Genomic DNA, 20,580 nt, shown 5'->3' with positions numbered 1-20,580 from the left:
TTATGATGTACAAGTTTAATATTCTGTCCCATTTTTATACGTTGCCTAGATTAAACCACTGAAGATAGTGGTTTGGTTTTAAACAGTGGAGCTTTTCATAAGAAAATCAGTGTGAATTTGTAGATGAAGATGCTGGTAATTTGGCCCAATATGGGAATTCTGTTTGACTGAAGCACAATCTATTTAATGTCTAGATGTTTCATACTGCTTTATTATTGACAAAGAACTTGTCAGTAAAATCCTTACAAATGGTGCTAAATTAAAATTTTGATGCCCTGTGTATCACAATTAAATAACCCTCTTTGTTCCTGTACTTGCCCCAAGACTAAACATACAGGATTTTAAAGCATATGAATTCCTTTCTCTTTTCCCTTAGGTTCTGGGTGGAATTGAACCAAGTCTGTACAAGGGTGATATTTGGTACACACCAATCAAAGAGGAGTGGTATTACCAGGTTGAAATTCTCAAACTGGAGGTCGGAGGACAGAACCTTGAATTGGACTGCAGAGAGGTATTTGTGATAATGTGTTTCTGTCTATATAAAACACAAGTTTGGTTACGAAAAACACTTAATTGATCAGTTTTTTCTTTGCAAGCAGATGTGTATTGCAGTCTCCTCTGAGAATTAAGGCTGCATGACAAGTTTGAAAAGAAATGAACAAGCCATGTGAAATGCAGTGTGTACGTCAAGCATGCTAAAATTGCTTCAAAGAGGACTTTAAAGTCATTGATAGTATTTTCAGTAAATCAGGGACTAAGCTACAATTGTCAAGTAAACAGGCCACTGAAAATAAGGCTGCTGTGGTTTGGAAAGGCTCAGCTTCTTGGCTAGTTTCAGTTGTAACAAAGGTGTCTAAACACTGAAGGTGCATTGATTCAATGAGTAACCGTCTTTAAACAACCACAGTTTATGGTTTTCTGTTATACACTAAAATCAAACCAAAGGGTTTTAAAGCAATTCTCGTCAAAGAAAGAAAAGGGAAGATTTTGAATTGACCCCTGTGGTGGTGTCTAAGCATGTAATTCACTATGGCAGTTGGCAGATGTCATCCTGGGACACTTCCAAAAGTATCTTATCCTATGCCTCTTTTTTTAAAAATATTTTTGTAATCCACTTTTGCTCACTTTAGCCTTGCCAGTTATTATTTGTCATGGATATGTTTTCTGTTTTTATTAAGAATAATGTTCTACTATCTCTGGATCAGTCTAATGAGACTGTGTTGTTGCAGTTTTTATTCCAACGATGTTCCATTTTTTTCTGGAGGAGATGTGTGTGTGTGTTTATTTCATTTGTTTCTTACTGTTGCTTGTTGCTATTCATGTTTTGATTTTAGTTCTATGATTTTCATGCCCTGTTTTCATTAGACATCTTAATTTTATCTTATGCTTTTTCTCTTAGTTGAAAAATCATTGGGACATGATAATTCTAAAGTTTTTATAGATCAAACAAATTAAGTGAAATTCATGTTAAAAATCTTACATGTGCATAAATATTATATTTCCATACAAAATATGGAAATCTTATTGCCATATAAAATACTTAAAATGAGTCATATTGTCTTTCAACTTAATAAGCAAAACAAGGTCTATTTAAATGCCTGTCTCTACTACACTGTTAGGAAAGCAGAACTGCTGCTCCTCTAACATAAATGTTTGTGTTTTCTTTTGTTTCTTGCCTTAAAAAGCAGTCAACATGTTTTTGAAGAGAAGCCCTTGTACTAATGGTTTAATAGATGCTGTTTCCAGAAAACAACTAACTTAAAAACCTAGCGGTGTTACGAAAGTTTCCTGTTATTGTCGCTCTGTTCTGAGCCAGGGTTTGCTTTCACATTGCACATGTTAGCATAGTATGCTAGTCACTGTTACAGAAGGCATCATTCCTTTTATTAAAGGAGATCTTCCTGCAAAAATTTAAGAGGAAGAACAGTAAATTAGAGCTAGTATGATTAAAGTTTGGCTAGTTAAGGGCTTGCAGAGGATGCATAATTCACTGTATAGGATGATGAACTATGTGCCCTCTCTCCTCTTAGTTGTTTTCTAGGAAATGGAACATTTTTTGTAACCGTAACCAGAGACTACTCCTTTCCTTCAAGGGAAAAGTAGTCCCCTCGCATCAATGCCGGGAATCTGTCCAGTGTTGCACTGCAGCTGTGGCTTTGAGCCTGGCAGACCAGGGCTGAGGGAAGTACTGAGCTGCCAGCAGTGCGCGTTGCATAGGGTGCACTGTTAAATATTAACCGGGAAGACTAAGAAGGCAAGAAGTTAATGCCTGCTGCAGGTACGCTGTACACAGCATGAAAATACAGGTGCTTAGTCCCTGGCCCACTGATCCTGCTACTCCAGGCATTTTTTATGGTTTTATGTTAGTGATTGACCCTCTTGGCTATGCCTACTACCTACTTTTTTTCCAAGGGTGGCTCTCCAGGATGCTGGTGATTGCGTATTTGTGGTACAAATCTGTTACAATGGATTCCACAATGCCTTGATATTTCTCTCCGCTCTTGAGAAGTATTTCTGAGTGTATAATAAATGGGTTCCTGTTTGCTTTTCTTTCAGCTCTGCTTGGCAGCCTATAGCACCTCTTCTTTCAAAAAGAAACAAAGTCAGAGTTACTTTTTTTACTTTTTGGTGGGTTTTATTTTTGTCACTGCGCTAAAGATATGCTATGTGACTTGATAACATCTAAACCAAGGTATTTTAAGTTTGCTTGCTGTTTGACCTCTTCCTAAAAAGCTTATGCTGTATATTACCTTGTGTCGTATAATTATGCCATAAACATGCCACCGTTCAGTTATATTGATCCTGCTGCCTAACTTGATAACAAAAGCAGTTAATGCAAACAGCTGCCGCTGCTACTTGCCTTTTTGTTTCCACAATTAATCATAGTTTTTAAGAAGTTCATGAAAAAGATGTACCTTTTAAAATGTTTATTCTTTGTTTACTGTATCTAATGTTTGCTGAAATCTCTTAATCTGAGGGTTGGGGTTTTAATAATGAAGAGAAATGTTTGCTGAGGTTTTTTTAGTGCAGATTTTGAGGGAGCAAGATTGAAGTTTCAAGTTTCTTTGTACATATTTTTGTCTATGGTTTAGTGATTTTCAGCAGTCAAGAGAGAAAGGTGTGGCATTTGGCATTTGTACTCTTGAGCCAGTACCGAACATGACATGTAATGAGGCCTAATGTTCCCTGACTGTTCTTAAATTGGATACGCCAGTGATCAAAAGTAGGCTGCTGTATTGTGTTTAAACTAGAGTGAGTTGTTTTTCTGATAGCAGAGACCTTGATCCAGAGCTTGGACATATATGTAAGCTACATCAGCATGCTTAGCATCTGTCTGCACTGACCGTGAGAGTGCTTTTGCCCATAGCATATGGGAGATAAAGTGGATTAGCTCACACCTCTGAGAGGGGCTGGGCTTTACTTCTTTTTACAGCGGTTTGGACATTTGGAACAGGTGTGGTGACACGCAGTAATTTCTTGCATGGTACAGATAAACTCACTCTTGTGTCTAGGCTGACCATATCTCGCTTTTGCTCTCAGACTTTATTTGAATTCAGGCTATCAACTAGAGCGAGCTGCTGACCGGTATGACATGCAGGTTTGGGAAGACAGGAACAGCTTTGTTATTGTTATGAAACAGTGGAATCTGCATTACATTAACTACAGTGTGTAACTTCTCTCCTTTTTTCCCCCTCCCTAGTATAATGCCGATAAAGCGATAGTAGACAGTGGGACCACGCTGCTCCGTCTGCCCCAGAAAGTCTTCAGTGCTGTTGTGCAAGCAATAGCTCGCACGTCCCTGGTAAGCTAATCATTAAATCTGCTCAAAATATTAAATTCCTATTAAATGATCACAAGATCTTTGAAAGGAGTGTCATTTTTGCTATCTACCGTGTAAGTCATAGGTTAAACCTGAGGGGAGCAGAATCTTTCCTGGTCTACTCCCATTAATAAGTGAGAAAGGACTGATAGTCTTTGATGGAAATGGAAAAGGGAAAGGAAGAGGTGACAAGGAAAAGGGAGGAGGGAAAAGGGGGGTCCGAGTACAGACAAGAAGCGTGTGTATGGAAATGCATCAGAAATAGTGCAGAGATGGAATATTTTGTTCTAAGCATTTCAGAAACATGGACATAATCCCTGTTGCTCTGATTCAAAGTATTAAGAGTGCAAAAATCAGTCCTTTCATTCAAAGTGGAGTGTTTATAAAGTAGAAGAACCTGCTACTGCAAGCAGTTCCTTTCCAAGTATAATGCTTATTGTTGTATAGAATGGATGCCATTCATTAGGATTATTCATATCAATAAAGCTGCTTTTGACCTTCATTATTGAATTATTTATGTTTAAAAGCATCTTTCTTTGGAAATAGAGTGGGCTTTAGAAGTAGGGCATGGGGATGGTGGATTTCTCTGAGTGTAGAGGAACTGAAGCAGCATTTTCAGGTTAACAAAAACTTTTCATAAGTTTTGGTTTAATACAATGAACAGTGCCAAAAAGGTTAAAGATGAAGAATAAATGCCAGGTATTTCAATGTGAACAATTTTAATATTTTTGTCATGGATTCACAATCAGACAGCGGAAGTCATTGCAAATCACAGGAAATACAGTAACCGGACTATTGGCCAGCTGCCCAAAAGACAGAGGATATCAGCCTGTATGCTGATAATTCAAGACTGAGATCCTTTTCCTACCTGATTAAGAGCAGAGATTTGGCATGAAGTGTTCTTCACTGCCTGCAGGTATCCAGTATCTGAAATAAATGTACCAGTTATCTTACATAGCTCAGCTTCCCTGGTTGAGAAGTTCTTCTCTTTGCAAAGCATTTAAGTATTGACTGGAACAATTTCAGTCGATGGGGAGGGAATTGAAAGAAGCCTACTCAAGAGCTCTTGTAATGGCACCTTGTGGACAGGGCATCCTCCTGTGAAGTGGGTCACAGCAGTCCACGCTCCTCTCTGATGTTGGTCAGAACATTGGAACCGGGGCCTTCCACATGACAAGTAAATAGTCAACTGATCGATAAGATATTAGAGGGGAACCACTCACTCACTCTGCTTAATGGTTTTTGTTCTTCCTATTAAAAATGCATAAACTAACTCTTCTCTTTTAGGTTTTCTTTTTAATCTCAAGGACCTTGCTGCTGTACCCCTTTCGCTCCACACACACCAAAAATTAGTTTCACAGCTCTAAAAAGAGGAGATAGTCTATTAAATAAGAAAGTAGTTACAAGATGTAAGGATCAGATTCTAGCTGTGTAGAAGCAATGTCAGGAAAATGGGTATTTTCAGCAATTGTACCATGGCATCGCAACTGTACTGTTAGTGCTCTGTGTTTCTGGCAGGCTGTGTACCACTGAAACATAAAATCATCTGCTGTAGTCAGACATACTTCTCTGGCCACAGGTGAACCAGGTTAACAAGTTCCTGCTCCTAGCAGCTTGTTATGAGCTTCCCAGCAAGATGTTATTGCCCCCTCAGGTATGCTGGGATAACTAGACGTGAAGTGTTCCTTTATTCAGCTCCATTAAAAACCAAGGCCGTGAGCTTTATGCTCTTTAGTGGTGCAGATTATTTTTTTAAACCTTACTTATTTGGACTGAAGTCTTTTAGGGAGCAGCTATAGATGCAGTTTGATGTTGGCAGGTCTGAAGGGTGGTGGTTTTGGGAGATGGGCAGAGATGAGCCACAGAGGGGTGGCAGCTGCTACACCTCTGTGGCAGGTCTGAAGGGTGGTGGTTTTGGGAGATGGGCAGAGATGAGCCACAGAGGGGTGGCAGCTGCTACACCTCACTGAGCTGAAGTCAGAACAGCATGTCTACTCACGGCATTAATATAATGCTAAGTTAATAAGTTGAAGAAAGGGAGGCTCAAATAAACCTAAAATCTTTATTTTAATAACCTTTTAGGTATCATACAGCCAAATCCCCTCCATGCATTTCTTCAGCATACAGAATTAAGGCAAAAAAATGCAATGTAATAAGCAGTCTTTCTGGGAAATGAAAGTAGGCACTTAAAATAGAGCACTTTGTAGACTTGGTCTGTCCAAAATGGAAGGAGAGAACAACTATATTTTTCAGCAGGTCTGGCCTGGGACTTAGCTGTGAGGAGCAGAGCATTCTGTCCCATGCCAAGAGATGTACTTAAACGTGCATTGAGAGTTAAGGGTAAAAGCAGTCTGTTTGTGACGGTAAGTCTCATTGCGTGTTTACATGAGTGTATGCTTGTTGGCCCAAGAACACAGGTGAGCACCTGGAAGTATTACATCTCTGATACTGTGCAGCCCTAACAAATATTTCTTTGGCAGGTATGTGGGGTGAATACTTGTCACCTGTAAAATGCCGTATAACTGATGTATAAGCTGATGTTTACAAAATAATCGATATCACAGATAAATACAAATGAGGGGAGTGGAGAGGTTGGATTTCATCTTTCTTCTGCACCCAAACGGGAGGCTTTGGCTGTGCAGCATCAGAACAAGATACTGCCTTGGGTGTTGCTTCACATGGGAATAAGAACCAACACAAAGTAATGCACTCAAATAAGGAAGGTTTTTCCTCTGATCTGGCAGCCGATCAGCTTCAGGGAGCATGAACATTAGACAAGATGTTTGTCTTAGGCAAACAAGCTCTGCAGGGGGTTGTGTTTTGCTTTGTTAGTGCCATGGATATATTAAGAAGTACTGTTAATCAACCTTATTTCAAAAGCATGCCAAGTTGTATTGGTAGTGAGTGGCAGGGCAGCAAAAGAGACAGGGGGACATGTTTCTTTCCATTGACTGTAGCAGACCTTGATTCCCTTAGATGCCAGGAGATTTTGGCTTAGCCCTTGGCTTCAAAAACCCTAGAGTTGAGTAAGAAACTGTAGGTATGTGAGGAAGGGAGATGACTCCATTACATATTCATGTGGCTTGTATTTTGGTTTCTGTTTTTAAAGAATGTCTGCTGCTTCAAAATGTTGGTGTTTGGTCAGAGTTGTTCAGCGAAGACATAGATAGGTAATAAAAGCCCGTTGATGCTTTGCCTCTTTGCAGTACTGATTGCGCAGGGAGGTCATACATGTTCATTGCAGAAGTGGAAGTAATAAGATACAAATGGGGAGGGAAGGGAGAGCTAAATTTGCTTTTGCCTCTTCCCCCTTCTTCCAAGTCATAATGGGTTATGACGCACCTCAATTTGTGTGTTGGTTTTTTGCTTTGATCCTTAAAGAAAAAGCTCTTTGTCAGACTTGTGTTCATGCTTGAATTTCTCCATGGGAAGGGAAGAAGTATCACATAGTGGTAGTGATCATTTACAAAAATCTATCAAAATGTATGTAAACTGTATCACCTCTTTTTTTTTTTTTTTTTTTTTTTTTTTTTAAATAGATACAAGAATTCTCTTCTGGTTTCTGGACTGGTTCACAGCTGGCATGCTGGGATAAAACTGAAAGACCCTGGTCCTTATTTCCCAAACTCTCCATTTATCTGAGGGATGAAAACTCCAGTAGGTCGTTTCGGATCTCTGTCCTACCACAGGTCTCAACCCTCTTTGTTTATTCAGTTATGCATTTCTTTTTACTATTATAAAGCACATGCTCTTAAAAAAATAGGAGCTATTTTTAGCAGTAATAGAGAACTGGCTTATTGCATGCAAGGGAAATCTTTTTAAATGAAATTTTAAAAATCAAATTTTAAATAGGGGAAATAACAAACTTGTCAAACCTAAAACTAAAAAAGAAAAACAATTTCCCTCTGACTGCAGTCCATGTAGTTGGGAATGATTTTTTTCAAATTGTCAGGAAAAATAGGCAAGTTTTTGTTTTGTTTTCACAAGCTTTAGCCGCATTAGATGTCAATACAGAATGTCTCTGCTCATTTTGATCTTCTCATTTTGGGAAGCAAATTGATTTGTTTTTCATGGCATTCTGAGTTGAAGCAGTTCTTCTGAATATGACAGTCTTGGCAATGAGCCTATGTGATCTCTTCACCCGTTTCTGTAACTTGGTTGGTTTATCTTTTATTAATATTCCATCCCGGCTTTTAGAATACAATGCGCCACTTTTATTCTTCCTCTCTGGCTTCCCCTCCCAGTATAGGTTGCAATACAGACTAGTATCCTCTAGCATTACTAATACAGTCTTTTACCTCAGAGGGTGGTCAGGAGCAAAGGGAAGAATGAACCTATTAACTACATTTTAACTTGAAATATAGTAGAGCCTTATGATAAGCTTTTTCTGTATTGATCATGTAGCTTGGCAATCTTTCATCTTCCCTGAGTAGACAAGGGGTAAAATGTGACTTGAATTTATGAATCTAGAGCCTTGAAGCTGTCACTGAATGCTCTCTGAATCAATTACATCCTGATAATTTTCAAAATAGTAAAATTATTCTCTAATTTGAGTTCATATCCCAAGTTCTTTCTCAGCTATCCTTCCCTTATGGAAAATATAATAAAAAGTGGCTTTCATGAATTTGCTGTTGACCTTCACATAGCGACTGACTGTGTTCAAATTTAAGCTTAGAATCCAAGAGCTTTACCTCTTACCTACATGTAAGCTTTGACCAGTTTTAAATCATGTACAGAAATCTGTTTGCCCCTGTTCATTCTCTATGTCCAGTGGAGTTTGAGTGCTTGAGTATAAAAATGAAAAGGTCTGAACTTCTAAGTAGTGTGGTGTTGCTTCTTACACTCTGGGGTTTTTTTGTTTGTTGTGTTTTTTTGTTTTTTTTTAATAGCTTTATATTCAGCCTATCCTTGGAATAGGAGAGAATTTACAGTGCTACCGATTCGGCATCTCTTCCTCCACGAATGCTCTAGTTATTGGTGCTACGGTCATGGAAGGCTTCTATGTAATATTTGACAGAGCCCAGAGGAGAGTGGGCTTTGCAGTGAGTCCATGTGCAGGTAAGAGAAGTATTGTTCAGGACTTGGTGAGTGAGGAAACACCTGCTCTATCAGAGAACCACCTTTGCCACTTATCTGATGGGGAAAAGCACGGTTACTCATGAAGTGTGAAGGGTATACTTTTGAGCAATCCTAAGCTATTCAGATTTCAAGGGGAGAAAAAAATGCTGTATTGCATGCAACAGTCTTTTGGCATGAAGTAAATCGACCTCAGCTCTGGGTATCTTAGCTGCGTTCTTCCCTCTGAGAGATCTTCTTTCTGAGACATCTGTGCAGTTTCCCCAACAGTTACATGATTCGAGTCCCTGTTTTTAATGCAGCTTCATTTTTGTGTAGTTCCTGTTCTAATATGGATAAATGGATTCTTCAACTAACTTTTGCAATGCACAGTGGAGTACCTTACTGTCGCTTTTCTCTTAATGTAAATTGTGCCTTTTCAGCCTCTCAGAAATACTCAAAGAAAGAGCCAAGATGAAAATGGGACTCAAATTAAGACTTCTGGTGTTTGTGTTGGTTCTAAACAAATAGTTTTCTCAGTGTGAGTAGAGAGCCATTAATTTTTTAATTAGCTGCTGAGGAAATGTGAAAAAGCTCATAATTTTTGGCTGATTTTACAGTGCTGGTTAACTTTCTTGTTTTTTCATGATTTCTCTTATCTCACCAAGGGTAGATAAAAACAAAAGTTTTGGGGTTTCCTCCCCTTGTTGAGACATTGCTTTGGCACCACAAGAACATACAAGTGGCAGAGGAGGGAGAGGACATGCGCCTCTATGCAAGTCTCCGTCCCAAACAGAAGTGGTCTATGTCCTGAAAAACATTGTATCATCTGAGATTTGCATGAGAAAAGGACTATGACTGAAAATGTTTCTTTAATCCCCAGTAAGGATGTTAGAGAGCGTAAGGGCAGCAAGTACTTGAGTGCTTAATGCAACCAGGTAATTGAGGGGAAAAAAGAGAGATACTAGCTAGCTGAGTTGTAGCTCCAGGGCATTTTAAAAGCACCTTTTTTTTTTTTTAATCTCTCTATTGTTAATGGGTTCAAAATTGTCATCTTTGAGCATGCTATGAAAGAAAATCTGGATATTGATGTGGGTTGCTTAATGAAGACCTCTGTGAGGTACCATGCAGTGATGAAAGACACATTTTCAATGCATCTGGAAGGAGAGTGTAACTAGACAAATACGCAGACCAGGTTTTCCTGCCTTTCATTCTTCCTTGTGCTTCCTGACTGCAATTTTAGCAAGCATAGAGATGCCTCCTGTCCCTGCCCTGCTGCAGCCATTAATGGAGAGGGGAGGGGGCATTTTGACAGAACATATTGACCGACATGTGGTCAGCAGGGGACACGAGCCAGCTGGTGCTCATAAGAACTGCTTTGACAGCACATCTTTGTTGAGAAAAAGAATCAGGGAGCCATAATAACACCTTAGTGTTAATATTGCTACATAGAAGCATAGGGTTTGGCTACTTCATGTAGTTCTGCCGACCTCATCTAGAGAGGAAGAACTGAGCTTGCTGAATAGAAATGAAATCTGAATTTACATGAGCTTGGACACATGACGATACCCAGCTGGTGCTAGAAGGCATTTCCTTCTTGTTTCTTTGTCCATGTTGCATGTATATGTCTAACCTAACACCCTAGGAACTTAGCTTCTTGAGAAATCAGACGACACAAGCCACTGACTGAGACAAGATATACTGATTTGTCAGACTCCACTCACACGGGGCAGATGACATTTTGCTGGATGTGCCAGTTATTCTGAATTCACTTCTTCACAGCTTGTGGTTTCCATATTTAACACTACTTTCATCAGAAAACCACAACTGTGAGTGGTTAGCAGTCAGTGCAGTGTGAGGGATTAAGCTGCCTAACTGGCGTCCTGTGGAGGCCAGCCATGTCCTCCATAGCAACTATATTAATGTAATTTATTTGGAGCTTTTTAGTCTGTTCGTGGGCATAAATTAAATTGAATTACTGGTAGCATAAATCTTCAGAAATAGAGAAATATAAAAGACCATTTGGTGTGGCTTTGCAATGACCTATGCTTTCTTGTTTACAATAGAGTGTTAACACTAAATTTAAGCCTACGTTTTTATAAGATGTTAAATGGCTATGTGCTGAATACAAAAATGAGGTGAACAGGACTAAAAGCCTTAACTTCATTGAACTCCCAAATTTCTATTGAGGCTTGGCTAGAGATGAGAACTGGCTTATCCCACAATACTCCTTGCACCAGTTTCATTCTTCAGGATGTACCAAGAGTGAGGATAGTTAGATAGATGGCTGCAGGAAACTATTCCACTGTAGCAGGAAAATAAATTTGCTTTTTCCTCAATATGTGAAACCCTTTAAGACTTATTCTGCCTGTTACTAATTTCAACTTGTTTCAAGTTCCCTGTTGATAATTTCAGGGATCACCTACTGTTTACAGGATGACTAGGAAAGGTTTTGGATCAGATCCCTTCTTGAGACAAGATGTTCAGATCAACTAGTTAGTGTTAGTGAAGCAACCTAATGGTACTTCGGCATCGAGCAGAATTAGACCCATAGTATTTTTGTAGTAAGTGAGAAGATCACAGGAGCAAGACTTGAGTATTTTTTAGGGAAGAAATGAACCAAGCACTGTAATCATAAATGACTTCTACACTAAACTGTGATGAGACTGAATGCACCCAAATTTGTGGGCGCTAAACTCGGGAGAATGATGAATAGCAGAGCTTCAGTCCAGAAGGCCCTTGGTAACTTGGAGGACTGGGCAGCAGAAGCCTCAAGAGTTTCAGTGAACAGAAGTGCAAAGTTCAGCACCTCAAGCACAAAACCACCACGCATGGGTACAGTCTGGGAAGGGACCAGCTGAATAGCCGCACTGCGGAAAAAGAATTGGGGATTACGGTGGGCCCTAAGTTGAATGCAAGCCAAGGGTGAGTGCAAGTGAAACTACATAGCAAAGGGCAACATCTACCAGTTACATTCAGGAAGGTTCAAGCTGGACATGAGGAATTCCTTCTTCACCAGGAGGGTGGTACGGCACTGAAACGCACTGCCCAAAGGGATCACGGGGTCTCCCTCCTCAGGGTTTTACAAGACCTGGCTGGATAAAGCTGCAGCTGACCTGATCTATTGATGGGGACAGTCTTGCTCTGAGTTGGAGGCTGGACTAGGTGACTTCCAGGGGCCCCATCAAAGCAGCACTTTACAATGTTATAATAAATTTGATCTAACTTGAGGTTTGCTTCCTTTCCAAACCACCCTGAGTGGGAGTGAGTGTGTTTGAGTTCTACACAAATGTTATAAAGTAGCATTTTTCCACAGGTGCCATTTTTGTTCTGTAATCATCAATAATGAAGAAAATCTCATTTATTCAGGGTCAAGAATTTATTGTAGGTAGCTACCACCAGATGTTCTAAAAAAATATGCCAAAATAACCAAATTCAGCTAATGTATAATACACTAAGTGTGTGTGACTGTTAGTTTATGTTAAGGGCTTGCTTGAACAATTGAGGCAAATTTCCTCTCTTGATGTTCTCTCCATTTCTCCAGGGGTGGAAGAGGGTGAGGAAAACTTTTCTTTTTGGAGCAAAGACAGCAGAGGCTGTGCTGCTATCAAGCATTCTCAAAATGTAATTTAAAATATCAGCCACTATGGCAACAGTTCTGTATTGCCTTTTTTAATAGGAGTAATTATTGTACTCAAGCCAAATAATGAGTAATTAGGGACTGTTTATTTTCAAAGCTATCTCCAAGGTGGAAAATTGTGCTGCCCTTTCCCCCCCCCCCCCCACTTCTTCAAAATACTAAATTCCTACGTAGTAATACTTATGCCTTGCATTTCACATTAGTATTAAATGTGGTTTAGTTTGGTTTTGCTGCAGGACTTCGTAGAGACAGATGAAATGATGTGAGGGGGTGAGATGTCCAGAAGAAACAATTGCATGGTAGAGAAAGTGCAATACTGGGACTCTGAACAAAATGGATTTCTGTCACAGACCTTCTAGGTAGTCTTTTACAAGTCTGTCCACTACTGTGCAGCTCCCTTACCATATCTACGTAACAGCAGTGTCTTGGCAAAGATATGCTCACGATATAGGGTGCACAGGCCAGTTTATTACCACCTGATGAGTTGAGAGAGTAAGTGTTTGGCATTAACCAGTGTTAGGGTGCTTGTGGGTGCAGCCTAAGTTTTCACCCAGTCCGCTCTAACAGTATATTGCTGCTAAAGGAGTCTTCCCACACTTGCAGCTGGAGAATGGGTTGGTTCAGTTGAGTGATCCTACAGAAAATTCCTCATTTGGGCATTTTGTTTGTTATGACAGGTTGGTTTTCCATCAGATCAGTGAGTTGCCCTGACTCTCCTTGCAGCAGTACCAGTCACTAGCACCAATACAAAAGTGGCAGTGAGGGACAGGAGTGAGGGTGAGCAGGACTGTCTCTTCCAGCAGCAGCCCACGATTAAGTTGAATTAAGTCTAATGAGACTTAAACCTTAAAATAATATGAGGTGTTGGGAGGCCAGGGGCTGAATACCAATTAAAATCTCTCCCAATAAATTGCAGATAAAGCAGCCCACTTTTCTGCATTTGTTTCTCCACAAAAAACCTTAAAAGCCACCTTCCTGCCTTTCAAAAACCCAGGCTCCCCTCTTCCTTCCGAAGGGCATTTTATGCTAATCTCTTTAAACACACTTTCAGGAGTCATGTCTAAGATACGTGTAAATAAGAGGTACTGTTTTCAGTAGGCAGGATCGCTTACAGTTTGGCAAGACTGTGTCTGTGTATAAAATGAACCAGAAATTAAGCAGGAAGGTTAAAACTGAGGCCTTTATAAGAAATACACAAATGTGTCTTGAAGCATCGGACTAGAGAAGTGAATTACAACTGTTTGGAAGGCTTGTTAAAATGCATAGACAGTACTAACTGCAGGCTCTTAGTTGCCCCAAGCAAGCTAAAAGGTATCCATCCTTCCCTGGCCGCACACCTGCAGATACAAAATGCTCTGAATATTTTGTTGCCCTAGGCAACTCACTTGCTCTGCCTTTACAATATGTGTAGCCCTGTCCACAACTCAGGGGAACTTTGCTGTGCTTGCTGTGGTTACTGTGACAACCACGGGCAGCATAACCCTTTTTAGCAAATACTGGTTTAACAAGTAGGGGTTCGTGATGTTAATGAAACAATTCACACAGTCTGTGATGTTACCGAGATGGATGGCTGTTCGAAAATGGAGCTGCCAAGGCACCCCTTCATGCTTCTTGCCTTAGCTTTGTCATCTCCATTTTTCAAGCTGCTTGGTTAGCTTCTCCCTCCCTGCCCAACCACACTGCTCCTTCATGTCCCAGCTCCTCACTCCTGATATTGACCCGCCTCTCCACCATTCCCCTTTTCTGTACAGCTGTCACCCAGCTCTCCTGCCTCACCTCCTCTTCCTTCTGAATTTCCACCTCCACTCACAAGAGTATGTGTGCTGCTTTCCACCCTGCACCTTCTGTTTAGGATACAGTCCTTTAAGGTATCTATGAAGCTCATGATCCTGCATGCTGCTCCCTAAGACCCTGGAAGATAGCAAACACAGAAGATGTGAGAATCACCTGAGGTACTCTTCCAGTTGTTGCGAGTGCCAGAAACAAACAAAAACTGCCCAGGCCCTGACCTACTCCAGTGCAGGTTTTGTAGGATTTTAAGCTTTGTTAAATTGACATTTCTGAAAGGTTAGTCCAGAGAGAAAAGGCGGTCCACTGGCTTGGGCTTTAATTGGGGCTGTGGGAAACCTCATTTAAATGTCTGCTCTCTTGTTGACAGTCTGTGTAGATGTGGGAGTATCGTGGTCTCCTTATGCTTCAGATTCCCATTTTATAAACATAGAATACTAGTATTTTTATTGCAATGAGAAATACAATAAAACATGAGTATGGCGAGATGTAGGATGATGGAGGAAAAGGGATATATAGGTATTTAAGCTAGATCTTTTGTCATTTGCTTTTAAATGGTGTCTATAGACTTAATGTTTTTCTTTTTGTAATTTCTCAGAAGTTGATGGCTCTCCAGTATCTGAGATTGAAGGCCCTTTCACAACAGCAGATGTTGCAAGCAACTGTGTTTCTAGCGTTTCTTTCCATGAACCAGTGTTGTGGATTGCCTCCTATGCTCTCATGAGCCTGTGTGGAGTTATCCTGCTTGTACTGATCATCCTGCTGCTTATTCCACCACGGTGTCAGCATCGCTACACTGACAATGACGTGGTCAATGACGAATCCTCCTTAGTGCGTCATCGATGGAAATGAGAAACTTGATTGTGAAACCTGGGACTTAAACAGAATGAAGAACAAAGTACTTTGCCACAGGCAAGAAGCCAATGCCTCAGTCCTTTCTACGTTCGTTACAAATTGCTGTTGAAATCCCACCAAATACCCTGCATCATAACTTTTTAAGCTTTATTTTCTAACACTGATTCTGAACCAAAGCACTGTTAACCACCTTTTAAGTGCTACGTTGCTGGATTTGCTACTGCAGTTCAATGAGCCTTTATGCTCTCAAGAGTACCTTCTTTTAAAAAAAAAAAAAAAGGAAAAAAAAAAAAGAGAAAAAAACACACCATGATGTTCTTCCACTGTCTGAAGAAAATTGTCCCTCCCTCTTTCACAAAAAAAAAGGAGCTGTCAGTATTTTCTAACTAATCGAGCTCTGACTGTAGAAAAAGAGAAAAAAACTTAATAATCTTTCTTATTAATTGCATTAAACGAATACTGCTTTCTGTTTACACCAATTCATTTTGAAACTGTGCTTATGGTGCGGGGGAGGGAGAAAGGTCAGACTTAAGCAGCAGAGAAAAGCAAGTGAGGTCAAGAAGAAATGTTAGTTTGTGGGTTTTTTCCCCTCAAGATCACTGCTGCCACTTGAGAGGTTCGCCCTTCCTGAGTGTCATTACAAAATAGTTCGAGGAGGTGAAAACTGGGAAACAAACTTGTTCAGCCTTAGTGTAAAACAAGACTACCTCTCTTAATTTACAAGGATGCTACCACTGGTAAGCATGTGGCTTAGAACTGGTCTTGAAGCACAAGTCACTCCATACAACCAAATGCAACTCCTTGGCTTCAAAGTAGTGGATTTTATAAAAATTAATACTTCATGACTTTCCACTTTGGTGCACAATAAAAGCCTTTCAGTTTTCCCTGTAATGTGGGGGTTTGTGGGGTTTGTTGCTTTTTTTGAGTTGAGGATGACTGATATTTAGAAAAGGCTGGTCTGCATATGTATGGACAGATGATAAAGCTAAGCTCCATGTGTTCTGCCATCTCTACTGGTGTTCCTAGTGAGTGTGTAACAAAAAGGAGACAAAAAAAAATGAGAAAGACAACCCTTTTTTCAGCTGAGCTCAGCAACCTAGAAGTTCAAGGGAAAAGTATCTGTCTTTATGGACAGACTGTGAAGTGAAAGTCAATGCTGGCTTGGTTTTGAACCTGAACAACAGTTGGAGGTGTTTAGTTTAGCTTCACCGGTGTGTCAATCAAATGAAAAGTGTGTGCGGCTGAAAACAAACGTATGGTAAGACTGAAAACAATAGTGGGAGAGAGCAGGGAAGAATGTATTTGACCAGACCTCTGTTGTGCAAGCGTAGAACTTAATGCTAAGGTCAGAACATGGTATTTTCTTTGAAGATAGGACAATTTTTCTTGTATCTAGTCAGTGAGCGTTGCAGGATCTCCATTGCTTTTCTATAACACTGGCGTAGTGGATTTGAAAGATAAACAATGCAAGGTTGAGGAGTCCGGTGATAACTATTAGTTATCTGAGGGGTTTTGGGTTTTGTTGGTTTGGTTTTTTTTTTTAAAGGAAAAAAAAATTCCTTTGCATTTTGATAGCAGAGCAGTTTGCATATCTGTGTGGGAAACAAGGAGGAAAAAAAAAGGAAGCATAGCTCTGAATCTCCTAATCCCTTGCCTAGAAAATTTTCTGCCTATAATCCCTTCATATAGCCATCTGATTCACACTGCCTCTGCATCCAACTCTGCATGGAATAAGCAAAGATTTCTTTTCTTCAGGAATGGTGCTTTTACAGAGGTGCATGTGATATGTGTGAAAATAAAGTTGTTTTTTTTTTTTTTAAACTAACTGGTGTATTTCACTTCATAACTGGAAGTGCCTGTGGTTTTCCTTCCTTTTTAATTCTTGCACTTTCAGATTGCTTGGCTGAATAGAGTGAAATAATTGGTGTTCTGATCCAATGTCTCAAAATTATTTCTCTTGGAATTAGGAGTTGGAAATAGGAGGAAATTTTGAGTTTGCTTCCTTCTTCCTCTGCCGCTTAGTTTTTAAGGGGAGAAAAAAGATGAATTATAAGGAATGTAAAAAACTATAGAGCTTAGGTGCTTTCTCCTTATTCTATTTTCCATACGTCTCTCTCAATGTCTTATAATTTTTAGTACATGTTATAACAAGAAGAAGTTCCCTTGAGTTTTTCTTAAAGCAATAGACTTTGCTCTGGAAAGAAAGAGAGTGATGTTTCCAATTCCATGATTCTGTTCCATATCGTCCTCCTGGGTTTGGTTTGACACATAACAAATAATTTCAAAGTTGTATTCCTTCTTGTACACTATAGTAATATAAGTAATGCTTCCGTCACCTGTTTCAAACAGAAACACAGTGTGAATGTTTGGTTTGATACAGTGGTAAACAATGAGTCCTTTTTCAATTCAGAAAGTAATAACCCTTATATGCTCTTAAAATGTTTCTTAGCTGCTTCCCTCTCCCCAGCCCCTCCAATCTCCTTACCACAAAGAGTTTTAGGAAGGAATTTATTGGGAAAGGTTCCTAGTATGCTTTCTAATGACAAGCAAGATTTCTTCTGAGTTGCTTAACAAAGTCTTTTTAGTGCGCTAGATTTCATATAAAAGCCATTCAGTTTTACCCTTTCACTTTGAATGTCATTGGTCAAGACATTTTAATAGAAACACTTGAATTATATGAGCAATAATCAAGTAGCACAAGTGAAATAGTAATATATTCCTGAGTTTTCATGGCATCCCTTGCCACTAAAATTTGGCTTATGGTAAAAATGCTGTTAGCGACATCTGCTAGCAGCACAAACTTCATCTCAGCTTGTAAATTGATACTTACACTGGCAGATATTCAGGTGAGTATTGCTTAGTTGCTCTGGCAACAAGAAGAGCAATAGAAGCCCTTGAGGGTTCATTTTTAGCCTACAGCACATTAAGAAAAATAATGCTCTTGAGCATTTTTCTATGAAAGATGAAATACAATGATAGACTACAGTGTTACCAAGTATGTCTTACTAGTGATCTCTTCCCCTGATATATTTTCTTTTAAAGGAGAGTGCTGTGATGTATTATATACTCATGTTAAGTAACTTCGGAGAAAAGATCAAACCATACCTTAAAAAAAAAAGGTGGGGGGAGGGGGGGAGCAAAAAACAGAGCTTTGAGTAAAGATGGTGCTGGAAAATATTCTCTATTTATTATGGAAGACAGGGTGCTCCACATCACACCACTCCAAACCATTCCTTGTACACGTATCAATATTTCTTGCAGAACCAATGTTTTCCTAATGTGAATGCATTATCATGTACCGTGAAAATGTCAGAAAGCTGTGTTTCATTGGATGCAGCCCTTTAGATAATTGATGCTATCAGTTCAATCATTAGGGATTTGAAGATGTGTGATTTGAGTTCAAGTAGTTAAACCGGAGTTCAGGCACAGGAATATGTTAGTTCTATCCCACTGCCTTCACAAGTTTTAGAAATATTATCATGGGTTTTTTGGCTCAATTTAAATGCTGAAGAAAGTAGATGAAGAATTTTAATAAGCCTTTTTTTCAGGTTCTGTAAAAGAAGTTAGGTAGAGAGGATTGTTCTGTTTTTAAGGTGAAAGAGTTTGTATTTAGGATTTGTATGTTGGATCAACCTAAATGCAATATATCAAGGCAGCGTACTGTGCCACTTCTCAGCTTTGATGCTGTGCAGGGTAACTACTACTGGTTTTGGTATCTCTTGTTAACATATCAGTTGCTTAACAACAGTTAACTCTATCAGCTAGTCAACCTATGGGTATTCTACGCAGTTACTTGCTGTGTATTGGCTGGCTATGTCTCACTGAAGGATGAGCCATTTGTATGCTAACCTTTTCCTTTGAAATATGGGAAGGCTTATGAGAATTGCTTAACACAGCATGTTTTCAGAGAGAGAGAGCGGTCCTTAAATTTTCTGATAATCCAGAATGATTGTGCTGCTGAAAGCTTCTTTGATTTCTGTGGAGGTTTCCAGCAACTAGGTTGGCTGGTTGTCATATCCTGATCTCAGACACGAGCCTCATATATATAAGTAGTAATATGAGCTGCATAATGAAGGGGGCTGGTACAATGACCTATGGAGGTGAAAATAAAGTAAATTATGGAAAGAGAAATAAGTAAGCTACCCTTCACTTCATTAAAAATTGTAAAAGCATAATGGATTGATCCTTTTAAGAAAGGTCTGTACAATTTACCAAGACATTAGTTCCTGTCAAACTTGACTCGCTGATTGATAAATTGTTCATTTCTGGCTGCTGAAGTTCTTGCTGCTGTTCAGAGAGGTGAAGACAGATGGGTAATGGGATACGAGCAATCTTCTGAGCCAGTCAGATTTTCTGACTTCTGGGGCCTAATTAGACGTTAGGCCAGGCTTGTGAGTAATCCAGAGTCCTGGTAATGGCTTCTTGGGAACATTATCTGAAATATAATTGTTAGCTTTAGCCGAACCCCTGGATGAGATGGATCTGTACCGTAAAAGCCACTGCTACGACTTGCACTAACTGACAGAGGGGCTACGGTGAGCTAAAGCTGGCTGGCGTTGTGAAATGCGGAGATGCTTAAATAATTGAGTCTTCTACGAGACTTCCAGATCAAGGCTGAGGCGCCTTGGTAGAGCAGAATGGGAGAGCGACTGCAGTTGCTGACAAGCTGCTGTAAGTGTAACGTCAGTCAGTCACCTGGCTTCTTTGGTAAGGGTTCACTTGTCTGAACGTTTTGAAAGCCAGTGTACTCTAAGGTGTCTATTGCTGCTGCTAGGAATTATCGACTCACAGGTGAATAAGGGGCACGATCATCTTCAAATAGAATCATTGGCCAGTTATTGAATAACTTGACTCTGTGTAAGTGCTGCCCAGTAATAACTAAAACATGTCTGTATTATCAACAGTTTTCAGCACAAATCGAAAACATAGCTTCAGACTAGCTACTATGAAGAAAATGAATTCTATCCCAGCCAAAACCAGCACACCCCCTCGCTCCCCTCCCCCCCAAAAAAAGTTCCTAAAAGCTGAAGACTTCTATATCCAAAATTCAGCCCTCTAACAAAAGATATGTTTTTCTTGGTGACCATTCACAGGCCTGTTTTAAAGTAGTTTGTAAGGCTTTAGAAATTAACTCTATGTTGAAAATACTTGCATTAGCATTAGGAGGAGAATTAGAGCCAAAACTTAATCTATGACAGTGGTCCCTGAATTTGTATGCAAAGAACTCCTTTTGGCATTTGACTACATTTCCTAGCCCTCTTTCACTTCCCACTTGGAAATACTTAACTGCTTGGTCTTCCTCAGTGGTCCTGTACATTTTCCTTTTTCTCTGACCATAAGAAATAGAGGGGTGGAGGACAGGACCACAAGGAGCTGTGAGAGTTAGTGCCATTCCTTAAGCAGATGACGGCCCCTTCCTTGA

General features: G+C 39.8%; 1 protein-coding gene across 1 annotated transcript in view; it reads left to right on the top strand.

The window, feature by feature from the left end:
• BACE2 (beta-secretase 2) overlaps positions 1–15,155 on the top strand; it is a gene marked incomplete at both ends in the record, with an annotated part of 48,715 nt that extends 33,560 nt beyond the window's left edge. Inside the window, 5 exon segments of the mRNA XM_082303965.1 lie at positions 377–511; positions 3,701–3,802; positions 7,360–7,509; positions 8,710–8,878; positions 14,902–15,155. Coding sequence (XP_082160091.1) covers positions 377–511; positions 3,701–3,802; positions 7,360–7,509; positions 8,710–8,878; positions 14,902–15,155 — 810 coding nt within the window.
• Between the last annotated feature and the right edge of the window lie 5,425 nt (positions 15,156–20,580).

Source organism: Platalea leucorodia (genome assembly GCF_965183815.1).
Source record: "Platalea leucorodia genome assembly, chromosome: 2".
Lineage (NCBI taxonomy): Eukaryota > Metazoa > Chordata > Aves > Pelecaniformes > Threskiornithidae > Platalea > Platalea leucorodia.
Note: the sequence above shows the minus strand (reverse complement) of the source record. Positions and strands in the feature narration are given on the sequence as shown.